Source organism: Notolabrus celidotus, chromosome 3 (assembly GCF_009762535.1).
Source record: "Notolabrus celidotus isolate fNotCel1 chromosome 3, fNotCel1.pri, whole genome shotgun sequence".
NCBI lineage: Eukaryota > Metazoa > Chordata > Actinopteri > Labriformes > Labridae > Notolabrus > Notolabrus celidotus.
The window spans coordinates 14,838,276-14,864,854 of NC_048274.1; the positions used below are offsets into that span (position 1 = coordinate 14,838,276).

Here is a 26,579-nt window from a genome sequence, read left to right on the forward strand (position 1 = left end):
ATGTTTTCAGAGCCACAAGGTTTGTTTCCATCCGGTTTGCTCCACCCACATAGAGCTTGTTTGGAGACCGCACTGCCTAAAGGGAAATGTAGTCCTGGGAGGGAGAGGGCGGCGTTCTTCTGCTGTCACAGCTGTGCCACTAAAAACTACATTTCCCAGCTTCACTTGTCTTTGCAGTGTTGTTAACGGATAACCTAAGGGCTGAGGTATACTGCAACAACTCTGCAGCTTCTGTAAACAGCTGCTTCGTGGTCGGGGCTGAAACACCGGTGAGTGTTTTATGTTTAGTAGATTTTATCTGAGTAGTGGTGTTAGAAAGCTGATTATGATTAAGACTGGCTTTGGATTATTTGTTCTGACGATGCAGCGAGGGGTAATGTGTATAACCAGTGTGTTAAGTGAGTAACATAGATGCGAACTAACCACTTGATAGCAGAATCTAATGGTAACATACAATTATTGTGTTAGCTAGAGATCCCTAGCAGCTCTGTGTAGTTATATAAGTTGCCAACACAAACACAAGCTGTTTTCATGGTCAGGCCTCAGGAGCTGGCATCATCTGTTATTACAGTAATCTGTCACCACTGCAGGTCGCTGTTTTTATGTTTGTTTGTTTCATTAAAAAAAAGTTTCAAGTTCATGATCAGGTAATGAAAAGTAATGTGTAGTGACAGTACAGGGTGTCATGAGGGTGAAAACAGATTCAGCCATTATAACTTCCCAACAGAGCAACAGTTTCCTCCCTGTGTTTATATCCCTGTTTTTATAAACATCTGTGGCACAGTTTTCATTGACACAAGCCACTGGGTGTTTCTTCAGTACTTTCCCTGTAAAGGTTACTTTCATGAAGTGGTGGACAGTAACAGAGTACATTTATTTGAGTACTGTACTTAAGTACATTTTTTGAGTTTCTGTACTTCACTTGAGTTTTATTTTTTGAGATAACTTATTACTTTTACTCCACTACATTCAGAAGACAAATATTGTACTTTTGACTCCACTACATTTCTATCAATGCTCTAGTTACTCACTACATTTGTTTTGAAGTCGTCTCATGAATTTCCTTCTCTTTCTGAAATCTGATCCCTAAGACAGTAAAATGTGTTTGTGTAGTTCTGTTTGTCTCAGTGGTTTAGTCGTACCTGTATATCGTGCGTCTCCACGGTTGAACGTGGAGCAAACAGAGCATCACTCAGATCAGGCAGTTCATTTAGAGGTGGTAATGATGGCTATAATTTTCCTCATTAGCACCAATGGCCATATCTTCAGCCCGTGATAGAGGTTTTTAAAATGAAGAATGATAGGTATTGTTTGAAATGTTCTCCCTGTTTCCCACTCTGCTCAAACAAACAACAATTCACTGTCCAACCTGAGAGAGAGTGTTGAGATACGTAACGTTTGTTTCATTCCAGATGAACATTTCAAACTAAGTTGTCTGTGTTTGGAGTAACCTAGTTTCTGTTTTTATTCCATGGTATAGTTTTTAGAGATTTCAGGCAATGGTTTCTAGATAAACATGATGTATGTATTCTTGACTGCACCTATGTATTGTGAAAATACAACTTTTTGAGATATTTTAAAAAGTACTTTGAATACTTAAGTATTTTTAAAAGCAAGTACTTCAGTACTTTAACTCAAGTAATAATCTGACAGAGCAACTGTCAGGTCCAGGAATCGTCACAGTAGAGTCAAGGAACACACAGACAACTTTTCAGCTATTAGCTCGCTTTTGCAAAAGGGAAGACTGATCCATGGTTCACCACAGAGTGTGGTAGATCATCTTCAAAGTCTCCTCTGTTGCTCAGCTGTTTTATTGAAAGCATATGCGTGATCGTATTACAAAGGGTGTGATAATATTTAATTGGTTTGCACAACAGTAAGTCACAAGTTGCTGGGCAGAATCACCTTGAAGTTGTTTTTCAATGTGCTGCTACCTCTTATCATATCCTGAAAGAACACAAAGTGCTGGCTAAGGATGACCACAATTAATCGATTATCGATTAATTGATTGTTAAGAAATTACTCGAAACACATATTTTTGTTATCAATTTTCCGTCACGTGGAACAAACATCATGAGGTCTCATATTACACTCATCTATCAGGGAGGTGTTTTAAGTTACTGCTGGCAGATGATAAGAAGTTTGCACAGTTCTCACATTTCCCTCCTGTTTATCATTTGACAGCATTTTCATCAGTACCATGTTACTTGCTCTTCACATTTTCAACATGAACATCATTATGCATGTCTCTTTTACACAGTATCCTCACCATAAGGATCGAGGTCATCATACTTGTCAACATTGTTAACATTCAGTGGAACATAGTTGTGATTCTGTACCAGCATCTGATGTTGAAGGAAAGCACTTACAGTGCGCATAACCTTACTGCGAAGACATAGTAAAACACACATAAACAGTACAAAAAATAATGCCAAAATGATCAGAAGGGGTGTAACAGTTTTCAATAATACTTGCCACCAGGAGCCCTATGTCAACCAGTCCAACAGTCCCGTGGTCGATGCTCCCGGGGTGTGATCCTCAACATACCTTTGTAGGGCAGTGAGATTCTGTAGAGCCCAGTGTATGGCTCCACCATCACTAGCTTCATTTGGAATGTAAGTACACAGTGTTCCAACAGGCATTGAACAGGCAGGTAGAATTCGTTGAACAGTTAGCTGCCATCGCACATTTGTTGCAGGCAGTGTAATTAGTCATAGAACAGAATGAAACAATCTGATTGCACAGATGTGAGGGTGTGATACCTAGTTCTTTACTTCCATTTACAACCACACACCAAGGGAAACTTCCTTTGTCCAGGTGATGAATGTAGACCACACCTGGCACCGATTCAGGGTTTTCTGTCTGTGGCCAGTCGAGGACATCTCTTACAGCAGAGCAGTTAAAACCAATTAGTACCTTACCCTGCTGGACTTTGGCATGGTTCAACGGTACACTGTAGTTTAGCCTGAGATAGGCTGGCGTTTCCAGGGTGCGTACTCAGTCCCATGAGGCAGAGGGTCTTGTTACTGGACACGTTGTATGGCCAAAATCCTGCATTCACTCCGGAGCTAGGTAGATGGGTACACACATAGCAGTTAGACATGTTCTGATTTCTTGCAATGTAATTTGCATACTTCCACCATTCATTTACTGCATAAGAATGGGGAATGACTGGATTGACTCTCTTTTCAACTGATAATTTTACATGTTGTAGGAGCCACCAAACTGTTCCTCTAAATAGGAAAATGATAACGACAGCTACAGCACAGCATCCTTCAGCACACCGACGATGACAGCGCCTCCGCTGGTCCGTCTCAGTTGCCGGGGACATTGCTGCTACACTGCAGAGCCACCAGAAGCGCTCCGCCTAATTGAGTAGGGATCTGTTGGTTTCTTCACAACCATTGAGACGAATCCACTATAAAGTGACCCCCCTTTGTAGGTGGACTTTCCCCCTACTCGTCTGGAGGCTCCAGCACTCTCTGCAGCTTACAGTGGCTGAGGTGGATTCAACTGGGTCTTTCAGCGATCTTTACTGCGGTGGGTGTTGTCAGGAGCACCTGGTATGGCCCGTCCCACCTTGGGCTGGACCAACACTTCTTTTTCATGACCTTAACGAACACCCAATCTCCTGGCTTCACAGTCTCCGAGGTCTGTGGGAGAAAAGAATCAGGAGGCAGTAGATTTGCTTTAGCAACTGTTTTATCTGTGATGACTTTTCTCATGTAGTCTGCCAATGTATGTTCTTCTTGTGACTTATCTACATCTTCTGTATAGATAGGTAGTCTATATGATCTTCCATAAAAGATCTCAAATGGGCTCAGACCTTTATCTGTGGGAACTATTCTCATGTATAGTTTCACTAGGTCTAAACATTCTGGCCAAGGGCGGCCTGTCTCTTCCATGCATTTTTTCAGTCTGCCTTTTACTGTGCCATTTGTTCTCTCCACTAACCCTGCACTCTGGGGGTGGTAAGCACAGTGATGTTTCAGGTTTATTTTCAGGTTTTCTGCCATTTTATTTACAACACTATTTACAAAATGTGGACCATTGTCACTATAAATGGTCTCAGGAATTCCGTAACATGGAACAATGTTCTTGCAAATTGCTTTTGCAACTGTCAAAGAGTCTGCATTCTTTGCTGGTAGTATTTCTACCCTTTTGGAGAAAGCATTGATCAGACTTCACATGCTCTGCAGAATTTTCATTTTTTTTTGAAAAGGTGTTAAATCCTATGGTATAAAAGTGTCTGTTTATTATTGATACCATCCCTCCTGTTGAGACATGGCAAGGCCCATGGCTCATTATAGCTGCTGCTTTGAAGAGCGAGCGGGGTAGGATGGGTTTGTTTTCCAAATGGAAGATATTTTCTTTTTCTTGTGCACCTAGTTTTATCCATGATTCTTTTTCTGGTCTCCGAATGGATACTGTTTTTGTCTTGGTCTCCATTCAGTTTTAGGGTGTATGGTGACAGGCGCTATGGATGTGATTTTTCCTACATCTGTTGGACCTTTCGTCCATAGGGTGTCAGGGAGTTCTGTCAGGTCTTTTTCATCTTTTTCAGAGAGTAAAATCTCTGATTGTTACTGGAGTGGGAGTTCATGTACTCCAGGAATCATTTTCATGCAGCAGGCTATACGTTTCCAGTATAACCCAGTGCCTGGACTGTATGCCCATCCGTCATCTCCCTCCCTCTCAAAGTCTTCAGTATTGTTTCCCTTTCTGGCTATGGGGCCTAAATCTCGCCATTTTAGTTCTGTGGCTTTAGTGAGAGAGAGATGAGGGTCTGTAGGTAACCAGAATAGTGATCTCACATTAGAAGGTAATTCAACAGAAACTACCGTGGTTGATTTCCCGTCTGAGTAGAGATAACAGGTCCAGATTGGTACCTCTGTGTGTTGGAAAAGCTTGTCTTGGTATTTTTTATCAGGTTTTGGTAACCACCCCGTCCCCTCCCGCGCTATTCTCCTCTACTTCTGTTGTGGCCATGGTTGGGAGGGCGACGACCTCCTTGGTAATATATCTCATTTATTCACTTTCCCAATGAGCATCTGCATCTGTTAAAAACACACCTCCATCATCAGTGGGGCCCTTCTTTCTTTGTTTGTTCAGAAATTTCTCCGCATGACGAGCATACTGAATGATTTGGTCTGGACTATGTGTTTCATGCTCTATGTCATGCTTTCTCACCCAGTACGAACTGTCTGGTAAGAAATTGTTTAGCAGCATGTTTTTTAACTGTTGCTGGTAGGGTCCTGCTGGGGCTAGATCGTGTGGAATACCGCTATGCACCTATGCTATGCACACGAAATTCTTTTTCAAATCTCTTTCTAAACTCATCAAGAGGTTCTCCGGTTTTTTGTTTAACACCAGAGTCACACAGTTTGCTCTATGCATCAGTGCTAATCTAGCTCTAGCCAACACTCCATCTACTGCTGCTTTGTACTCTCCGTCTGGCAGAGGGCCTTCGTCTAGATAAGGTAAAATTTGTCCTTGAGCGTTTCTTCCCGCATAATTCCCTTGAACCCTCCCCCAATTTTTTCCAAGGGAGGACTGAAAGGCTTGTCCTGTTTCATGGCCATTTAGGCGATAAGAATTTAGGAGTTGCATGAAATCAACTGCCCACGCTTCTACATCTTCATCTGGTGATGTTAACCCTTTCACTGCTCTTTCTGCTTCCTCTAAAGTCCAGGGTCTGAACACATAGAGGAACCTAGGCTGGTTGGCGTCATGTTCATCTGCAGTGGGGTTTGGTACCTGTACTAAGGGAAATTGCTCTGCAATATTAGGATTAAGTTTCCAAGGCGAATATTTATCTGGTGGGCGTATCGTACCACGGTCTCTGAGATTCATGCCTTGATCATTTTGGGTTAGATCTGGGTAAATTCTCTGTGCATTAGGTAATTGGGGGGGGGGGGGGGGGTGTAGTGGGTGTTGGAGCTTGAGCACCCCCCGCAGCTCCCTCCGCGACTTCCCCTGCAGCTCCCGCTGGAGCCTGCGCTGGTGGGAGTAAACCCTGGCCTTCTGGCAGAATTGCTGGACCAGGAGGAGGCCCAGGGTCAGCTATCTGCTGGCGTCTCCTACGTCTCCCTTGTCCTTCATTATCCTCTTGTCTCACAAACATTACTCTGGTCCCTTTTCCTTTTCTAATCCCTTTCCTCCTTTTGTGACTTTCTGTGAGCCACACCTTAGCTGCCGCAAGCTCCTCCTTTTTTCCTTTTGCGTTTCCCTTCTTGGTGGCCACTCTAACCTGTAACTTTCTCACAGCATCCTCTAAATCTTCAACTTTTAACTTTCCAGAAACTCCATATTTAGTTTTCCTATTTATTCATATGTCCTGCTATGCCTTTTTTCATCTACATGCAGCATGTACTTCTGATCTCCTGTTACCTCCGGGCCCTTGGAGGATTTACAACAGCCACAACAACTGCAACAGTTTCCCATTATGACAATGTGTTTGCTTAATCCAGAGGTTCTGCTAACTACTTCAACAGACTTCTGATTTATGTTATCATGGTTAGGTTTCCATCAGTACTGCTGCTTCATTTGCAAAACGTAGCATTCATGTCTCAACTCTCACACACACATACATACACGTGATCACTATTTAGATCTTGTCTCGTCTAAATCTTCCAAGTTTTTTTGTAAACTTAGGATACCTTTTATTTAGCTCAATCTTCCAAGTTTATTTCTAAACTTAGGATACCTTTTATTTAGACCTTGTCTCGTCTAAATCTTCCAAGTTTATTTCTAAACTTAGGATACCTTTTATTGAGCTAAATCTTCCATGTTTATTTGTACTAGGATACCTTTTAGCTAAATCATCCAAGTTTTCTCTGAACTCAGGAGGCTAACTTCTCGCCTATTTTTCACACATCACTTTATGTGGCATATACTCACTTTGAGTATTTCCCGTCCGGTTTCGTTGACTCCTGTGGACGCTTCGGATCCCGTCAATCCAGTCCTGTCGAGTGGAGGAGACTCCTAATTGCCGGCCTGGCGAGGAACGTCACCTCCCAGGGCTTTGATTCAGCTCTGTCCTATGCAGGCTGGCTGTCGACGGGCTTCGGCTGGTCTCCTCCTCAAGTCAGGAAATGGGTATGTTGGGATCCGGGTCACGGCACCAAGTAATATGTCAGGTCCAGGAATCGTCACAGTAGAGTCAAGGAACACACAGACAACTTTTCAGCTATTAGCTCGCTTTTGCAAAAGGGAAGACTGATCCATGGTTCACCACAGAGTGTGGTAGATCATCTTCAAAGTCTCCTCTGTTGCTCAGCTGTTTTATTGAAAGCATAGGCGTGATCGTATTACAAAGGGCGTGATGATATTTAATTGGTTTGCACAACAGTAAGTCACAAGTTGCTGGGCAGAATCACCTTGAAATTGTTTTTCAATGTGCTGCTACCTCTTATCATATCCTGAAAGAACACAAAGTGCTGGCAGATGATAAGAAGTTTGCACAGTTCTCACAGCAACTTTCACTTGTATTGGAGTAACATTTGACCTGGAGTATCTATACTTTGACTTAAGTAATGAAGCTGTGTACTTTGTCCACCACTGCTTTCATGGGACTCAGAACACACACTGAACGTGAAATAACCTCATACCACTCACAGGATCAGGTTTGTTAACTCTGGCTTCAGTTTGGAGAGGAGTGTGTAGGTGTTCACCTGAGTCAAATTAGATGTTACTTACTGTCAGGTCACACCGGTCTGGATCATACTACAAACCTTTTCATTTTCATCAAGTAAATACAGGAAAAGTAGTAGCAGATGTCTCTATCAGTTTCCTTCTTAAAATACCTTTTCTGCACTGTTTACATTTCAGACTAACTATTCCAGTCCCAGTTTGACAAATCAACTTGACTTGAAACTATGTTTTGTATGATTTTTCGTTCATTGAATAGAGCTGCATAGTGGCATTTTTTTTATCTGTATGCAGAACATAAACATGTGGAAGAAGTGACAGGGAGGATCTTCCTGACACGCTGACCTGCCTTATCTTTTTCACCATGACACTATTTTTTGTTTCACTTCTTTATCTCCTGTAGGTCACTGTACATAACTAACACACCGACAGACATGTCGGAAACTTCAAGTGATGCAGAGTCGTCCTGCGGCTGGACAATTATTAGTAATGAGGTAAGAGCCTTATCTTTCCCCTAATCCCAGATAGTTGTTTAGTTTCTTTTCATACAGTTTTTAAAAATGTTATTTTTGTGAAGGTAAATGCAAATATGTTTACCATATCTTGAGATCAGTGAAGTGCAATTTCACATGAAAAAGAGACACTGGATATTATTTAACACATACAATAAGTGAACCATCTCTATAATTATACAAACTCATTCCTGGAACTGCCTGAGACAGATTTATCATATGAGCTGACCTCTGTGGTACTGGATAAAACCATTATTGGATAAACTGGTAACTTGATTATCATCAGATACTTTTAGACATAGCACTGATGTGAGGCACCGTTGGCCTAGCGGTCTAAGCACGTGCCACATATACAGAGGCTATAGTCTTCGTTGGAGCAGACACAGGTTTCTTCCATGAGTTTTAATGTCTGTCACTTGGGGTGTGCAGGGTTCAGATATTGAGACATTGGGCTCTGAGGCTGTGGTGGAGTACGGAGCAGCACTGTTAGAGCGCCCTCTGGTGGAGAAAGCAGAGCTGCAGGAGGAACATGCATCTACATCTGCTGGTAAACACCCTCATTACAGTTTCTGGCTTTAAGTCTTGCAGCAGAAAATAAATCAGCTCGAAAACAGTTCATGGTATTATTGTCAAGACGTTAGAAGAATGGAAACTTGTTTTTTGGATGGGACAGTATTTGTTTGTGCACACATCTGAAAGTCACAAAGGAGCGCTCTCCAACTCTCCAAGAGTCATTTTTGATCTTGCATTTATAAAGTGTTTATTATTTCTTTAGATATGAAATCATATGAAGCCTGGGTGGAAAGGTCAAAATTGTAAATATTGTATTTATGTTTTCAGCTGATTGTGCTGAGGAGGGAGTCGCTGATTCACTTGATGACACTCTGAAGGAACAGAACATTGAGGAGACACTGTATGCCTCTGAGGTGAGAATAACAAAAGAGTAACTTATTTTTAAAGTAGCTCTTTATTCTCTTTATTCTTTCAATAATTAAGCGCTGCCTTGTTGTTTCTTTCTCTGCCATCTCTTTGTAACATCTTGTATCCCCTCCAGGCAGGAGACAACACCACAGGGAAAGAGCATGTGACCGTGCTGTCCTCCAGTGATCACTCTGACATAGTAACTCTTCGAGACTTGAAAGAGGACGAGCATGCTGAAGTGGAAGAAGAGGCAGCAGCCAACGAGGAGTTCTACATGGGCTCCTCCTGCAGCAGTCAGTACGCCTTCACTGCTGCAGAGACTGGTAGGGCTGCAGAAACACACACAAACTGGCACAGTACACTATCCTCTGGTTTTTGTAAGCAAGCTGATTTTTATTTAGTCAAAGATTCAAAATAGAGAGAACAACAAGTCTTTCTCTGCCTGTTCTCTGTGTCAACAAAGCAGGGTTGATGTTGAGTCACTGGAACCTCCCACAGTGTCTTATGAAGCTCGGCTCTCATCTGAGAAGTCAGCTCACTGGAGGTCGCTCTCTTCCAGGTGGCCTAACTGAATCTAGAGTGAATCTAATATGATACTAAGCTGGTTTAGCAATCTTACAGGCCTAACTTGGCGGTGACTGGCATGGACACATGTTGATGTGAGCCAGATGTGCCTCTTTTGAAAGCATGTTTAACCACATGTAAAAATATCCAACATAACTTCCTTTACTGTTTTTAAATTTGTGTGCTTGTTAGGGTGTTTATATGTCTGACTTTAGAAAAGGGCCGCAGCTTGGAGTCTGGCCCGGGCCGCCTGCTTGGAGGACTTTAGCCTCTGTGCGTGGGGTGCAGGATTTAACCACTAGGTCAAACCAACGCCCCCTGCTTCCAATTTAAACTGCCCTGGCTTTGTAAATTGGAAACAAATAAACACGATTCCAGATAAATTAGCATCAGGTGGTGTTTGTGCAGTGCACTCTATCCTCAGCCAGCTACTCAATTCAATATAATTCAATTTGCTTTATTGGCGTGAACAAAGACATGTTGTTGCCAAAGCACATAAGATTCATACACATACATTACATATATATCCATCACATATTCTATTCATTACATATTTTATACGCATTAAAACAATGGTGTCACCCATACAGCATATCTCAATGTCCTTACTTTTGCGGTATGCTCATAAAACCTTCACTTAAAATCAGATATAATGGGATGGTGCGTCCCTCAGGCTGTGACAGGCAGACACATATTTAGCAGCCAGATGAGCTGCTGACCCTTCCCCCAGGAGAACTGACAGATTCTCTTCTGGGGTTAATGTTGGGAAGTTTGTTACTATTTTAGTAATTTCCCTGTAGTGGGAATCTCTTAGTAAAGAGAACAAGAGAACTTGCTACAGTGGAGGAAGAAGTGCATCTCTGTCTCTATGTCCCCTGTAGAGCAGTGAGCACATAGACGTTCCTCTCTGGGCAGCCACGTCTGCCTGTGTCTCCCTGTCTCTACAGCTAGCTGGTGGTCTCTCTCTCTTTTGTAGTTTTTCTTTTGGTCAACAAAAAAAGAGTCCTACTTTAAGAGGCAATACAAGCCGGGTAATACTGTGGACGAGAGATAAACCCATAACCGCCTACAGACGAATTAGATTTCTTGACCCTGGTGCTTGGTGAGCAGTCTGTGAGAATGTAGAATGGCATGAGTGTTTAGAGAGCAGCTGAACACTTTCTCAAATCATTCTTCTTATGAGAGATGTTTATTGTGTTGTCTTCCCTAAAAGAACGAGTTAGAAGCTTAACATTCTGTGCAATTGTTACATCTTAAATTTGACAGAAAGCTGCTTTTGATAATGTTTGTTTATTCATTTCTGTTCGGCTGGCAGCTGAAAGAAAAAGAATAAAACTGTCACACACATCAGAGAGATGCACTAATTTAATTCAGCACTCAAATGTAGTTAAAATCAGATCTACTCGTGTCCAAAGAGGAGGCAGTAACATTTCTTGGGAGCTGTCCTTCCTGCATTTTTTAGCAGCCGCTCTTTTACTTTGATAATGAATTCAATGTCAAGTCAAGTCAAGTCAAGCTTCATTTATAAAGCACATTTAAAAACAACCTCAGTTGACCAAAGTGTTGTACAGTTATTAAGATACAATATAATCATACACAAATATTATAATAAATAAAAACAATAAAAGAATAGTAAGAGCTCAATTTAGGAAATAAAAAGAGTAAAGAAGTAAGAAGCCAAGGATTCTTGCTTAGCTGAGACTGAACACCAAGGAGAAAAGATGGGTTTTCAGCAGTGTTTTAAAGTGCTCAACAGACTGTGCAGCTCTAACCTGAAAAGATAGGCTGTTCAACAGCTTTGGGGCCGCCACTGAGAAGGCTCTGTCCCCACAAGTAGAGAGTCTGGACCAAGGTACTGCCCGGAGCAGCTGGTTTGATGACCTAAGTGCTCTGGAAGTACTGTGAGGCTGTACAAGATCTGATAAATAAGACGGTGCCAGACCATTTAAACACTTAAAAACAATTAGTAAAACCTTGAACTGAATCCTAAAGTTAACAGGCAACCAGTGCATGTGTCCAATAGTTTAGTTTGCTCTTCACTTCCTGTGTGCTGAGTTGTTTCTTGGCAGGCATGAGTAGTTGTATATTGATCTCATCATCTGACCTAAGGAATAAAACAAAAAGATAATGTGGGAATATTGGGAAAGATAATATTTTGGTTAAAGCTCCTTTAACTATTTCTAAAGCATGTTACAAAAGAGTGTGTGAAACTAGTATTTTTCATTAATAAGTGAATATCTGCATGATGAACCTCACTTGTGCACGTTGTCTTGTCCTGTTTTTTGTGTGTTAATCATCTTTTACATTCTTTCTTCAGTATAATAACTGTAACCTCACCTTTGTATTTCTGTAGTCTTTCCACTGCAGCAGCCTGCAGTGACAAACTCAAGCAGCAGCAGTGAGGACGAAGCAGAGAGGAGCCCGAGTACTGTTGTCCGAAGACGAAGGCTGAGGAAGAATACTACGAGCATCGGGACGGAGCCTGAAGAAGAGGAGGAGGAAGGTGTGCAGGAGTCTGCCCACAGTGAGGAGGAGGAGGAGGAAGAGGAGGAGAGAGAAGAGGAGGAGACTGAAGTTTGTCCTGATGCTGCCCTGGATGTTAGGATGAAGGGTCACGGCAGCAGCACCCTCAACAAGTGTATCCTGATCGCCCTCGTCATCGCCATCAGCATGGGCTTCGGACATTTCTATGGTAAGAAGTTCAACACAGAGACGGCAAAATTATATTCAGACCTGTATTTTAAAATTCGGTCCGTTTTAACTTTTAAAGACACAGAGACGATTTTACATGCTTTCATCTCCTCACGCCTGGACTACTTTAACAGTCTTTTTAGCTGCCTGCACAACAAATCCCTCGATCGTCTCCAAACTGGACAGAACTCAGCTGCCAGAGTCTTAACCAGAACCAAAACATTCAACCACATCTCTCCACTTTTAGCTTCCTTGGACTGTTTCCCTGTATGTATTAGAATTAATTTTAAGATTTTACTGATTACTTTTAAAGCTCGGCATGAACTTGCTCCGAGCTATATAGCAGACCTTTTAATACTCTACGAGCCGACGTGTGCACTGAGATCCTCAGGCAGAGGTTTACTTTGCATTCCAAATACAAATATGAAAACTAAAGGGGACAGGGCATTCACAGTGAAGGGTCCAACACTCTGGAATCTTCTGCCCGAGGAGATCAGGTCTGCTAAGCCAGTGAGCTCTTTTAAATCCCTTCTTGAAACATACTTTTATCTCAGAGCCTTCCCGGATTTTATCTGAATTTTATTTGACATTATTTTATTTTAACTGTCTTAAGAAATATATATTAAAATATAGTTTTTCCTTTAGAGTTCTTTTAGGGGGATTTTATGTCTTTTAAAATACGTTTTAATTCTTTATTTTGACTTGGGTGTTTTTATGCCTGTTTTATTTTGCTGCTCATGTAAAGCACTTTGTAACCTGTTTTTGAAAAGTGCTCTACAAATAAAATGATTATTATTACTATTATTATTATATTAGATTTTTTAGACGCGTGGAGAAAAAAAACACGGATTACCAACATGGCAGCAGATGAAGTAATTTTTACACAAACCTTAATAGGGGGGTTGTGAACCTTTTTTAAACTGAAACTTATTCAAAGCTTCTCAGAAGACCTCTTGTGCAACATCTAACCTCATGGAAGAAGATTTTACACCAAACATTGTATCCAATTTTAATAAGAGTGCTGAGTGTAACGTTAACCATAGAGCAAACTACAAGATGAGACCATTTATACATCTCTGTGATTTCATTTTCTAAGTTATTTGGTATCTAAAAAAAACAATCATGTTGTTGTATGTGTAGAAAAATGACTTGATTTCTGGTAGTCCTTTTTTTGTCAGAGTAAATTGACTAAGAAACATCAAAGTTCAAAGTCTTCTTTATTGTCATAAACTGCAGTATGCAACAGACATACAGAGGATTTGATATTACGTTTCTCTCTCAGACCCTAGCAAGCAACCTCATTAAACCAAAGTATTACATATTAAAACCTAGTTTCATTGAGGTTTTATGTTGCTGATCTGTCTGTAGGATGTGATTATTTTCCTGTCCATGAGTGGTTTACTACTATAGATTTGTAGAGGTGTTACACTGATTTTCTGTCACTCAGTCTTCAGTTCCCATTCCAGTCGTTAAAATGTTCCACGTGTCTCAATGTCCTTTACTAGAGTTGACTTTGCACATCTTATCTCAGTGACTCTTAACTCGAGTGTTTACTACACTGACTTTCTAAAGTTAGTAGGTTTTGAATCCTTTCCACATTGGTTCCTCTTTGCATGTTTATTGGATTTGAGTAGACATTGTAAAGTACTGTGTCACTTTTATGTTGTATGTAAATAAATATTTAACATGTAAACGATATCACAGGCACAGTCCAGATTCAAGAAAGACACAAAACTGGGGAGTATATCTGTGTGAATGAACTGGACGGAGTGAGAGATCTGCTTCAACATCACATGAAGGAACAACCTTTGCAGGTCAGTGACAGCACAGGTCAGAACTAAACAATAATGACGGACAGCCTGCTGCAGATCATGAGTCATCTTTAACTCTTTGTTAACCATGCTTTGAAATTTAAAAAAAACTTCTTCTATGCAAAATACTGTTTTTTTTAATACATGTTGAGTCTTCAGTATTTACTAACGGCTTTCAGACTAGAAATAAGGAATACTCTCCACATTTGAAGAGAGACAAAAACGTACATTTGTAATATTTATATGTTGTCACTCCTACTTAGATGTGTTGGTTCTTAAAATATCATGACAGGTATATCAAAAAATACTGGACAAACACTTATTTCTTCCTTCCTTCCTTCACTCAGGTACAGAGAGAGCACTTCGGCTTGGATGAAACGGACGAGCAAAAGGTTATTTCTCTGCTCACGGAGGTAATCGAGAAAATACAGAAAGAGAACCTGGAGCTCAGCGTCAAACAAACTCAGGCTCAGGTAATTAAGAGATGTGAGGAGACACATTTCTGCTGCCCTCCCTGTGTGTACTAAAGTAATTCACATGTCAGTGTAATAATCAAACTTTGAATACCTGCCTAGAAGAAGAAAAAGAAAATTGAAGGCCCATTTTTAAATCCATCATTCCTCCCCCTCTGTTCAACGATTGACCAAGGCCGACTCTTGTTTTGACCGACGCTCTGTTTGTTGTCAATTTATTTATCCTTTCAATTCTTTGCTCTTTGCTGCTCGTGTCCTGTAATGCATGATACTATTTTTTAAAGATCAATATCCTGCTTTATTTTAATTGGTGTTTATTCTGCATTGCTAAACGTTGCAGATGAAAATGGAGAGACAGACTCTTTTGGTGTTGATGTGTAAATCTTTTTATTGGAGTACAAACTGATGGCAGCGTCTAACAACCAAAAATGAATGGTCTTATGGAGGTCTTAAAAAGGCATCAACATTAATCTGAGATCATGTTATAGGGGAGAACGGGGTTGGTTGTCACACTTTTTACTGTTTTGATGATTGCTCATCATCAAAACATCTTTCAATAGTCATTCCTACATTAAATTGAAGCTTAAGGTGTTGGCTTAAAATGTGTATCCCTCTCATTTTCCAACTCATTGTAACAAAGAGGCAATTAACTATCAAAGACACTCTGACACATTGTGACAACCAACCCCATCATGGGGATTGTTGTCACACACTATGGGGATGGTTGTCACACACTATGGGGTTGGTTGTCACAATGGAATTTAATGGGAAAAATCTTTTAAAAAAGGCAAGAAGGCAGAACTAAATTTGAAAGTTTAATTGCACTGACAAGTGATAGGCCTACATAACTTAATGTATTTTAACATAAAATGAGCAAGGAACATGAACAGGAAACACATCTTTAGGCCGGCCTATATAACGACATAAAGAACAAAACAAATAGGCCGAACAATAATGGCCGACTCAACTAGGCTACATGCAGTCACTGTCTGAGTTACAGTGATGGCAGATGTAGGGTCTGCTCACTCCAACTCATTTCACCATGTATGATTTTGCCAACATAGGGGTTGGTTGTTACATGTGACAACCAACCCCAAAGAGAATGTGACGACCAACCCAAACTGGAATTTACAAATCTAAACTATAGCTTTCCCCTCACACTTTGTAAGGGTAACACTTGTTTTGTTATAAACCCATCGTTTAAAAGCCTAGAAGAAAAATACTGAGGAGCTGAATATTTACAATTTGACATGAAAAACACAAAAAGTCCTCTCACCTCAAGTTCAGCTGTCTTACTCCAGAGAAGACTATGTAGGTGAGCTCTGATCCTAATTCTGGAAATGTCCATACCCCAATTTGAGAGACGGTGCCCTCTGGTGGCGAGATATAAAGAGTCTGCCAACCAACCCCGTTCTCCCCTACTGAGTTGTAGTCCCTTTATATACACATGAAAAGCAAAGAAGATAAGTTTGATGTCAAAACTATAAACAAATCTTTGACTCTTCTTCTTGAATTGAATTGAATTATTTAAATGCTGAATAGTTTGTGTCAAGTTGTAATTACACAGCTATAAACACTGTTTTTAAAGCCATAAATGTTCCTCTTTTTTGTCTCTTTCCTCGTGAAGGCTCACAGAGATGACCTGGAAATGTTGCTGCAACAGAAAGCAGATGAGAGAACAAACATTGTGTCTCAGCAGCAGAGGTTGACAGCTGAGAACCAGCTGCTGAAAAGCTCCCTGGAACGTGAAGAGAAGTCTCTCTCCACTCTACAGGAAGAGCTGAGAAACCTGCGCTTTAAGATCAGAGAGCTGGAGGTGACGGGAGCTGCTGCAGACTCGCTGCTGACAGAAAACCAGAGGCTGAAAGACCAGCTGGAGGAGGAGAAACGGCTGATCCAAAGCCAGAGGGAAGACCTGATGTTTGAAGCACAGGCAATAAGGAAGACGCTCGATAAGGAGAAGAAGGTCACGGACGATCTGAGGAGAGAGTTGAACCAGCTGAGAGGTCGAGTCTCTGGAGCTGAAAAGGACAGCGGGTCAGAGGCGGAGGAGCTGCAGTCACGTTTGATAGAGCTGGAGAAGAGACTGAGCTTCGAGCAGCAGCGCTCCGACCTGTGGGAGAGGCTGTACGTGGAAACCAAAGAGGACAGAGCTAAAGGAGACACAGAGTCTAAAGTAAAGAAACATAAGCAGGGCATGGCAGGAAAGGTGAAAGAGACATTTGATGCTGTGAAGAACTCCACCAAGGAGTTTGTCCATCACCACAAAGAGCAGATCAAGAAAGCAAAGGAGGCCGTGAAGGAGAACCTGAGGAAGTTTTCAGATTCTGTCAAACTAACTTTCCGACACTTCAAAGACTCGGCCTCGACCTTCATTCACAAAGCCCGACACTTCTATGATAAGAGACGCGGTGAGAAGAACACAAAGGACCAGCACAGGTTCAAGCCTCATCACAGACACTCGCACAAATTTGACGACTCCTTTCAGAGTAGCCACAACACACGGAAAACCGGAGACAAAGTTCACACAGACGAACAACAAAACACCCACAAGGCCACCTACAAAGGGTGCTCTGGAGTTTTCGACTGTGCCTACCAGGAGTCCTTGAGTCTCTTCAACAAAGCCACTGAGCCAATCAGAGCCGATGAGTTCTACCAGCTGATGCAGAGCTACCTGCAGCAAGAGGTCGACCACTTCCGCCACTGGAAAGAGCTGGAGATGTTCATCAACAACTTCTTCCACAACGGGGTGTTCATCCACGACCGCATGCTGTTCACAGACTTTGTGAGCGGCGTGGAGGACTACCTGACTGACATGCACGAGTATAGCGGCCTGGACAACGACGTGTTTGAAGATCTGGATGATTTCATTTACCGGCACTTCTTTGGAGATTCTTACTCAAAAAGTTATGGCCCTAAGTAAGTCCCCTGAGGTACTATGTTCATACCAACAATTATTCTTTTAACCGCTTCAGAAAGACACTGTTGATCAGAAATTTTTGTAAAATAATCAATAATTTATGTGTAAATAAAGACGTTTGAGGTGTGTGTCAGATGGGAACACTTGGCTGTTATTGACGTGAATTCATAGCTGTAAGTGAGAGGGTAGCTTTCAGGCGGGTTTTCTAATCTCTAGTGATGTGTGCATCGATACTGAAATACTTCCGATACCAGATCTTTATGCTCTAAAATCGATTCTCAAATCAAAATATATTTACTTTTGATACTTCAGTCATTTGAGGCAATGTACAGTTGTGCTCATAAGTTTACATACCCTGGCAGAATTTATGTTTTCTTGGCTAGTTTCTGTTGCCTTTATGACATAAAAAGAGTAAACACAGTTGTTTGATAAAAATGTTGCTTCATCCAACCACTAACCATGGGTGAAAAAAAAGTTTTTCTCTTATCATTCATATTCTCTGAAAAATGGCTTAAGAAATTCACAAATTCTGCCAGGGTATGTAAACTTGTGAGCACAACTGTATACCATTAACAGGAACACAGTGGAAAGTAACTAAACCATTGAGATCTTGTCTAAAAGATACGCGGTTGGTGGGAACTACAAGTTCTGGTTCTCAATAATTAACCAATAATTTATGTAAAGGTTTTATTGTTTTGCTTATTTTCTTTTTTTTTGTGTGTTTAAAACCCCATTTTAATATATTTTGTATGATTGTGTCCACTGTTTGGTTTTTCTTTTGTTGTATTAGCTCGGATACATTGTAAATAAGGCCGCAACCTCGATATGCTTAGGAGTTTAAAATAAATCAATAAATTACTCAGAAATACACTACTCTTTTTTAGATTTACCAGACACATTAGGTGTATATGCCATAGACTGTATAAAATATGGACGTAGTACCCGTGACGTCACCCTTCTGTTCCTGAGCGCTGTTTTGAAGCCAATCGACGGCGGCAGCCATATTTGTAATGAGGAACTCAACCAGGCAGAGTGTGACGTAGTGTGAGCCTCTCAGCCAACAGCTATGTGTTCCCGACCGGGAGTCACATCAGTCATGTCCTTATTTGGGCAAAAACTTGTAATCTTAATAGCTTCTGAACCGTCCTGTTAGAAAAAAATTCAACCCCCATACAGTGTGTGCCATTAGAGAGATTAGCTTCGTAGGGCCAAGCCGTTTTTTGAACCAGGCTGTAAACATGTTTATTAATGCTGCAAAGATTGTCTTTTTCCAATTCATGTGTATGTGGTTTCTGGTGTTTCTGCAGCCAGCCTCAAGTGGATTCTCGATGAATTGCAGTTTATAACACTTCCGCATGGGCTTCATAGTTTGAGACCGGAGGTTGCCGCTTGGTATTTACATAAAGTATCGGTATCGGATCGGTATCGCCGTCACCAGCCTAAATTTTACTCCGTATCGGATCGAAAAGGAAATCAGTGGTATCGAACATCACTGCTTCTAATCACCTCTTGCCAAATTCCCGGTTAGAAAAGACCCCGCCTCTTCATGTAGAAGTCCCGCCCACCTTGTCGGGTAGCCAATCCACTATAACAACCTGCATGATACACGGCACAGTAAGCAACAAAACTGGTTTATTGTGTTATTGAAATGTTTTAAATAACCAGCTTTTCATGTCATTTATGTTTCATGTTTGAATCACACAGTGGGCCGTTTGAGAGACCTCAGGACTCAAAGGACTCCTCGAGAGCCAAGCACCACCAGAGAAAGCATCAGCGAGCCAGATCTCGAGCACACGGTGAACGCAAGTGGAGCCGGTCAGGAAGAAACACAGAGACAGACACATGGCTGACGTTAAGATAGAGCTGGGTCCTATGCCGTTTGATCCCAAATACTGAAAACACTTCAGCTGGTTTAATATTTGGGAATTTTACTTCGGGATGTATTTGGGAGCTTTTTTTTTTCTTCCTTTTTGTAAGTTTGCACAATGTTATATTTTAATGCTACTGAACGTCCTGATCTGTTCTGTGTTTCGTGAGAGTTCATTCTGTTGGACGTAAAGTTATTTTTTGCACTCTAAATGAAGATTTCCTTTTAAAACACCATCAATGCACCTCAACAACTACAGCACTTATGTCTAAAAACACACTTTAAAGACATTTGGCACATGCTGTTCATTGGGAATTTAATTATGGTGCAACTTTGAACAAAAACTGAAAGAAATTATTTTTATGTTTTGGGTGTTTCTGTGTTCAACAATGTAGATGTTTTCATTTGCTACTTCAAACACTTTGCTAACAATGTGCTTTCACAGCTAATGATTTTAACATTCCACTTTGAGCTGGTTTAACTGGACCTGATTGTTTAATTTACAAGACTGGAAACAATGTCACATCAGATTTGGTTGAAGTGAATAAACTCCCCCTCCACGCACACACATTCGAGGTGACACTTTGAGTTAAAATATTTATTTCAGTAGTAAATCCATGGTGTTCTCTTTATGAAAAGATTATTTGTTCCAGTGGTTTTCAGTGCCTTTCATAAATAAAGACGCTTCCTCCGACTCTTCCCTCAGGAAAATGAGTGTGAAATATCTCTGCTGTCCTCGCGAAGCTGCTCCCGTTCAAAAACACTGAGATTTCCTACAGCAGAAGAAGAATCCAGGTTAGATTATGAAGACGTGTTCAGAGTTTTATGTGAGGAGAAATATAACTTGTGATAAACTTACTGCCTCCAAAACATCAAACAGGACCAGGTGTGTCGGTAGAGATGACTTGTAAGGAAACGACGTCCTGAGCCAGTGAAGAGGGTCGTCATAGAATATGTCGGCTTCATCGATGTAACCCTCCTCTCCGAGATCTGGAGGACACTCCAGAAACCTCATGTTGATAGGGCAGTGGACGTGGCTACACACAGAGAGAGAGAGAGAGAGAGAGAATAATATTTTACTGTCAGTCTGAAGTTACAAGGCAACTTTATTTGTATAGTGCATTTCATACACGAGGGCAACTCAATGTGCTTTACATTAAAACATTAAAAGCATTGGAAACATTCAGACAAGCATAAAAGAGCACAATTAAAATGACAAATATAATAAAAGAAAAAAGAAAAGGAAAATTAAAAATATGTTAAACATTACATTAAAATTTTAATTTAAAGCAAGTTAAAATGAGCTAAGATAGGAAGGCAGTGGCAAATAAAAAAGTCTTAGTCTTTGATTTTAAAGAGGTGAGAGTTGGAGCGGACCAACAGCTTTCAGGGAGTTTGTTCCAGATATGTGGTGCATAATGACTAAACGCTGCTTCACCATGTTTCATTCTGACTCTAGGGACTGAAAGCAGACCAGTACCTGATGACCTCAGAGGTAGAGATGGTTCATACAGTCACAGCAGATCAGCAATGTATTTTGGGCCTAAACCATTCAGAGCCTTATAAACCATCAGCAGGATTTTAAAGTCTATTCTCTGACAGACAGGAAGCCAGTATAGGGATCTACAGACAGATGGATGATAGTACGAGGCACAAGCAGCTCAGTGAACTGTTCAGTGTATCTTTAAGTTGAAAACAGGCTCAGACCAAAGCAAAGAGAAAGTGAGAGACAATGAACCTCAATGAAAACTTTTTAAAAAAGCAGTATAAATGTAGGATTAGTAATTTAAAACAATCAAGCAGCAACAGCTGATTGGAACTTTTGTTAAAAGAGAGGGAAGATTTTAACGACTTTTAGTTCATTGATAAAATGTATTTATTTTACAGAAAAATACACAGTTGGAATATTGGGGATAACTACTGATAGTACATGACGTAGGAATACAAAACATCGGCCATATCATTGTTGAATGTGAGGTACTAAACCTTTAAGATCAGAGAATGAAAAGAGTATTTTATAACTTTTAAATAACTTCAATGTACTGATATTTAGTGGTGCAGACTGCTTTTGCCTCCTGTTTTAAATAAACATGTAACACAGCTCCCATCCCGCTGCTCTGTACTGCACGGCGTCCCTCAGGTGTGAACCGTACCTGTACAAAGGCGTGGAGTGGCAAGGCATGAGGAAGAGGACATCTGGAGGGCTCTGTGTGCTGCTGGTGTCACAAAGCGTCTGGATGTGACTCATGACGTCCAGAGTTCCTCGCTGATGGACGAGGCCGGTGTACAGAGCAGCTGACAGGTTACTCACTAACAAGACGAGCGCAGCAGCTCGTCTCCATGCTTTCAGACGAGCCAAAGAGATCCCTGTTAGAAGACGAGTTCATGTATTCAAACACAGATCAGGCTGATCTTTACCACTAATGAAACATCTGAAGTCAAATTAAGAACTCACCACAGAAGAACATGCAGAACGGCAGCACGGGGTAGATGAATCTGAACTCCTTGTGAGGAAGCAAACTGAGGAGAGGAAAGATAAATGAGCTGAAAAAGTCATGACTGATGAGGAGAAGTATTCATCAAACTGCTTAGAGCTTCATTTCTGTTGGATTTATATCATTAAATGGAGAAACAATGGTGAAGAAAAGGTTAAAATAGATGTCCCAACACTTCTAAGAATTAAAAATGCAGTTTCTGAAATGTTTCATAGCTTGGTTTTCAAAAAGTCTCCACAAGGTATTTTCAGATATGAAATGATATCATGATTTTTAGTTGATTTATTAGCTTGAAATGTTGTTTGTGAATGTATCTGTGATCATTCAATCCACCTATCTTTCTTTCTGTTCGTCTTTTTTTTTGGTTCTTTTTACCTGTAAACCAGAACAGTCCACACAATTGACACCAGTAGGATCTTGTATTTCTTGAAGGCTAGGCTGCACCCGTGAAGAAAAAGAGGAAGATGAGGACCGATCACGACGGGGAACCCCTGAGTCAGGTACCAGTGCCAGGGGTGAGAGCCGTAAAAATCAGCAACACCGTGGAAAATGTTGAACTTCAAGAAGTTAAACTGCACCAAGGTCAGCTGGAGAGCAGACAGAGTTTAGTTTAGTTTGTGTGCAACAGTTTGTGCAATTTGAAACTCACTGATTTGATGTTTTACCTTTTCATAAAAAATACAGTCGATCACTGTCGAAAGCACAACAGCCACCGCCCTGCAAATGAGAGGAGGGTTACAAGTAGTGACGTGAGGATGAAAGGAGATTTAGATGACACAAAACTTAAAGTACACACCCTAAAGGAATGTAGTTATGAGTGATGAGCCTCAGTTTGTCCTCTTCCTGACAGAAATGATACATCAGCAGAGGAAACCACACAATCAGGGCTGTTGGACGGATGATAACGGCCAAGGCGACCAGGGTCAAATATTTTTTGCTGAAAAACATAAAAAAGACTTTCTGATAAAATAACCAGACTTTTTTTTAGATACAACAAATGAATGAAAAAAAGAGTAACACTTGAGGTGTAAAGAGCCAAAGACCTGCTGTGTGTCTTGGACTCAGGCAGAGGAAAGTAAAACAGAGCCAGACAGGTGAGGGTGGTCTCCATGCTGTTCGACAGAGTCCTGGTGCAGCAGAACCATGAGAACCACGAGCACAGATGACAGAAGAACTGCAGAAGAGGAGAAACAGTGAGGCAAGTCAGGGTGCAAGAAGAGAACTAAGGTACCATCAAGGTATGAAAAGCAAGTAAGTTTTTTTATTTCACCAAGCATTTCATCCTTTGTTTACTCTGTTTGTTCTGCAGGGGGTGACATGTGGTAGAGTCAAAGACGAGTGTCAACAATGGAACAATAAACTGACTAAAAAAATCAGATAATGTTAAAGACAACCAGGAAACACGTCAGTCTATTGAACAAATGTACGACGTTACTGCAAACCTAAACATCAAAGTGCTCATGTTTTGAAGACTCTAATTCTCACAGTTTTGTGTTCTGCATTCATTGCTTTAACACTTTCCCATTTAAAGTATTTCCTCACATGTCAGCATTCAAACGATTACCATCTGTAAATACAGAGCAGAAAGAAAGTCCTGTTTCCACAAGCAGAAAATCAGAATTTGGTTTTACCGTCCATTTCGCAACATCCGGACTCTGCAACGTTTGGATGAGGTAGAAGAATTTTATGTCAGCAAACGCAGCCAATACTGCTTGAATTATTCGCGGCAGCCATATCTGCAGAACCAAGCATAACAGGATTATTGAAACTAAGTGACTAAAAGAAACATCCTGATGTAAAAAAAAATAAGGATTAAAAACTGCACTTACCAGGAGAAAGACTGAGTCATAATTTATGGAGTATAATATCTTGTATATACACGCAAAGAGGAGAGGATACGAAAATCCTCTTAAGCCTTCTTTCCATTCCCAGGTCAGATATCCATACGTCAGTCTGTTAAGGCAGCATGTAGTAACAGAAGAAACATCAAGATAATATACAGCTACTGGTGAGTGAGGCACACACAAGAGTGGGTTCTAATTTCAAAAGTCAAATAAAAAAAAAATACAGATTTTTTTGTGTGTGTTTTTATGTCTTTAATTAATTTTAAAGTGTCTTATGTGTTTTATAATAACTATTATTTGTTACAGTGTATTATGTTATGTGTGTTTAAACTTATTTTACTTCACTTTGCAGCACTTTGGAAACTTAGTTGTGTTTTTATGTGCTATATCAATAAATTGGATTGGATCAAAAAACCTTAGAAATACTTTTGGAGTCAAAAACATATTACCTCTTCAATTTTAAAACAATGTACGTTCAGATACTCTGACTTTCCTCATTACGAAACAATGTGTTCTTTGTGTTAGAATTTAAAAAGTAAAAGGATAAAAGACACAACTACTTTTGGTCCCTGACATACACAAAAGTGTTTGGGCTAAATACACTGATGATGATGATGATGATGATCTACATAAATAAATTAAACTGAGGAATATCTGGCCATGGTCTTTGTGAACCCTCCTGTTATGTTGCGGGTCAAATTGACCCCATTTAAAAGTCTATTCTAGGCAATATATGCCTTCTAAACCAGCTATATGCAGCATAAAAATCTGGGCAGCATATGACAAAGGAGGTGTCGTGTTAATTTATGAACATCGCTTCATAAAAAAAAGAAAATTCAAAATGTTAAATAAAATGAACAAAAATGTATGTCATGTAAATCTATTGTTTTTATATTTAGGGCTTTCCAATGTACATAAAAAAAAGTTTTTACATTAATTTAAATGAAAAACAAGTGAGTTATCCTCATTGAACCATGATCTGTAAGAATTAAAGAACACCAATTGACTAAATCTTGATTAAAATTGTTAGTTATGGAGTTAATACAGAGATTGAAAAACATCTGATTGGGATTTTTTGGGGTTCTGACACTTTTGGATAATTGAATATGCACCTGGTCAAATTGACCCAGGAACATTATGGCTGTTTCATAGAAACGAACATAACAGGAGGGTTAACTGCTTACCTTTTAAATATTGTATGCACCAATTTTCACACCCTTCTTATTTAGTGTAGAATTGTCATGTTTGTCATTGTTTAGTTTTATAAATTATCTTGTTATCTATTGTTTGTCTGCAGACTCTACATGGTCAACTTGTCCATGTGACCCATGCAGGAGAAACCAGGACTGACCTTGCTAATAATAGCAGTGATCCACAGTATTTCACACACAGCCACGGGTCATAATGTCAAAGGATATTTGAAGACCATACGATGTGAAACCTCCAGAGACTGCCAGTACTCATCGGGGACAAAGCTGGTCTGAACCAGGAAGCAGTTGATGAGTCTGAGCAGCACACAAAACACAACAACTCTGGCTCTCAGCACACCTGTGAGATGAAGACAAACCAGTTCACACCTGTTATAAAGCTGATTCATTTTATAATCACAGCAGGCTGTTGTTTGGTTAGTGTTACTTCAGTCTAGTGAGTAAACTGATGATAATATCACATGTAGGAGCCTCACCGTCGTTGAGAGATGATTCATCCTCCTTTGAGTATAGCTGAGATTTTCGTTTCCTCAGTTTCACATCTTCGACTTTATTCCCAAATTTCAGCCGTGATCGGATGTTCTCCATCAGGACATCTTGTCTCTTGGCTTGTCCGCACGATCTGCTGTCAACATTACACCTGTCAGGATGTAAGTCTAGTGTGAAGTCAGGTCAGGCGCTCTGTGAACTCTGACAACACAAGAGCCTAGAACAGAATGGACTGAATACAGGAAATGTAAAGTGTTCCAAAGGAAAAGGAAACAATCCTCCGCCAATTGCAGTATTCAAATTAAACATAACACTTAAACGAAAAACACGAAACACAACTTTCATTCCACATGGGGTGAACAGTTCTCAGATGTTTTCATGCGCTTCCGCATGCATACCTACTTCCGGTCAAGTTCTGTTTCCCGCCTTCAAAGTAAAAGTCGATGTTTTTAGAATAAAATTCAGATAATTTATTCTTAAAAAGAACTTAAACACAGTGGTGAACGAGAATAAGAGCAATACTCAGCCAAGTCTAATTTGTGGACCGTGTACTTAACTAATGTATTTTACTCCACATCAGATAACTTCAGTTAATTGTAACTTATCAAATTGAGATTTTTATCTGCAAGACACATGAACCTGCTGCAGAAATTCTGACGGCTTGGAAAATGTCTAAATAAGCAGTTTCTGCAGCAGGCTGTAAATAACTTTGTCAAATATCTACTTGCAGGTTGCAGTTTCATGCATTAAAAAATATTGTACAACGTTATAAAATCTTCCTGTTGGTCTTATTTGCTTTTGTAGTTCACAAAGAGGCACTCATTAATTTCAGTCTTTTATCAAAACCAGCAAAAAAACCTTCTTACAGGAGCTTAGAGTCTTGTCAAGTTTTCACCCAGGTAAATGTAATCATTGTGCTTTCCACTAGGTGGCAGACTGCAGCTCGGTCCTCTTCTTCCGGTTTACACAGTAGAAGAAGAATACTGTGCTGGTGTGTCTTGGAGGTCCTTTTGCTTGTATCCAGAATTTTGACCTCTGTGTTCTTCTGTCTGTCTGTGTTTTGGTGATCACAGAAGCCTTAAATAAAACAGCTTCCTCGGTGAGTAAATGGATTGACTGATTATCTCCTCTCAA

At 40.4% G+C, this 26,579-nt stretch overlaps 2 protein-coding genes and 2 long non-coding RNA genes across 5 annotated transcripts; 1 reads left to right on the forward strand and 3 right to left on the reverse strand.

Moving 5' to 3' along the window:
• Positions 1 to 146: 146 nt before the first annotated feature.
• ccpg1 (cell cycle progression 1) lies at positions 147 to 20,120 on the forward strand. The gene is made up of 10 exons (XM_034680438.1): positions 147 to 269; positions 8,054 to 8,144; positions 8,592 to 8,709; positions 9,003 to 9,088; positions 9,217 to 9,406; positions 12,001 to 12,339; positions 14,043 to 14,152; positions 14,497 to 14,622; positions 16,250 to 17,541; positions 19,247 to 20,120. The coding sequence occupies exons 2-10, from the start codon at positions 8,085 to 8,087 to the stop codon at positions 19,401 to 19,403; spliced, it is 2,478 nt and encodes an 825-aa protein (XP_034536329.1). The 5' UTR covers positions 147 to 269; positions 8,054 to 8,084; the 3' UTR covers positions 19,404 to 20,120.
• On the reverse strand, positions 1,709 to 7,320 carry LOC117810550. The gene is made up of 2 exons (XR_004630794.1): positions 6,901 to 7,320; positions 1,709 to 3,653 (listed from the first exon to the last, which is right to left on the reverse strand). It is a non-coding gene; the product is annotated as an uncharacterized LOC117810550 (long non-coding RNA).
• LOC117810551 lies at positions 4,727 to 6,894 on the reverse strand. The gene is made up of 2 exons (XR_004630795.1): positions 6,707 to 6,894; positions 4,727 to 6,659 (listed from the first exon to the last, which is right to left on the reverse strand). It is a non-coding gene; the product is annotated as an uncharacterized LOC117810551 (long non-coding RNA).
• On the reverse strand, positions 19,987 to 26,579 carry pigb (phosphatidylinositol glycan anchor biosynthesis, class B). Of its 2 annotated transcripts, none has more exons than XM_034680440.1 (13): positions 26,312 to 26,579; positions 25,433 to 25,596; positions 25,167 to 25,296; positions 23,734 to 23,851; positions 23,536 to 23,640; positions 22,948 to 23,078; positions 22,701 to 22,841; positions 22,570 to 22,621; positions 22,280 to 22,491; positions 21,865 to 21,929; positions 21,563 to 21,776; positions 20,269 to 20,446; positions 19,987 to 20,182 (listed from the first exon to the last, which is right to left on the reverse strand). In XM_034680440.1, exons 2-13 carry the CDS (start codon positions 25,542 to 25,544, stop codon positions 20,069 to 20,071), a joined length of 1,572 nt encoding a protein of 523 aa, XP_034536331.1. In that variant the 5' UTR covers positions 25,545 to 25,596; positions 26,312 to 26,579; the 3' UTR covers positions 19,987 to 20,068. The 2 variants fall into 2 exon arrangements, with proteins under 2 accessions (XP_034536331.1, XP_034536330.1); XM_034680439.1 differs by lacking the exon at positions 26,312 to 26,579 and adding an exon at positions 25,848 to 25,865.

Bases quoted from the DNA above. Each gene is read 5' to 3' on its own strand.
- ccpg1 (XM_034680438.1), top strand. From the start codon at position 8,085: ATGTCGGAAACTTCAAGTGATGCAGAGTCGTCCTGCGGCTGGACAATT. The intron at 12,340-14,042 runs GTAAGAAGTTCA...ACGATATCACAG, and splicing joins GGGCTTCGGACATTTCTATG to GCACAGTCCAGATTCAAGAA. The intron at 14,623-16,249 runs GTAATTAAGAGA...TTCCTCGTGAAG, and splicing joins TCAAACAAACTCAGGCTCAG to GCTCACAGAGATGACCTGGA.
- pigb (XM_034680440.1), bottom strand. From the start codon at position 25,544: ATGGAGAACATCCGATCACGGCTGAAATTTGGGAATAAAGTCGAAGAT. The intron at 25,297-25,432 runs GTGAGGCTCCTA...TTCATCTCACAG, and splicing joins TGAATCATCTCTCAACGACG to GTGTGCTGAGAGCCAGAGTT. The intron at 23,641-23,733 runs GTAAGTGCAGTT...TTGGTTCTGCAG, and splicing joins ATGACTCAGTCTTTCTCCTG to ATATGGCTGCCGCGAATAAT.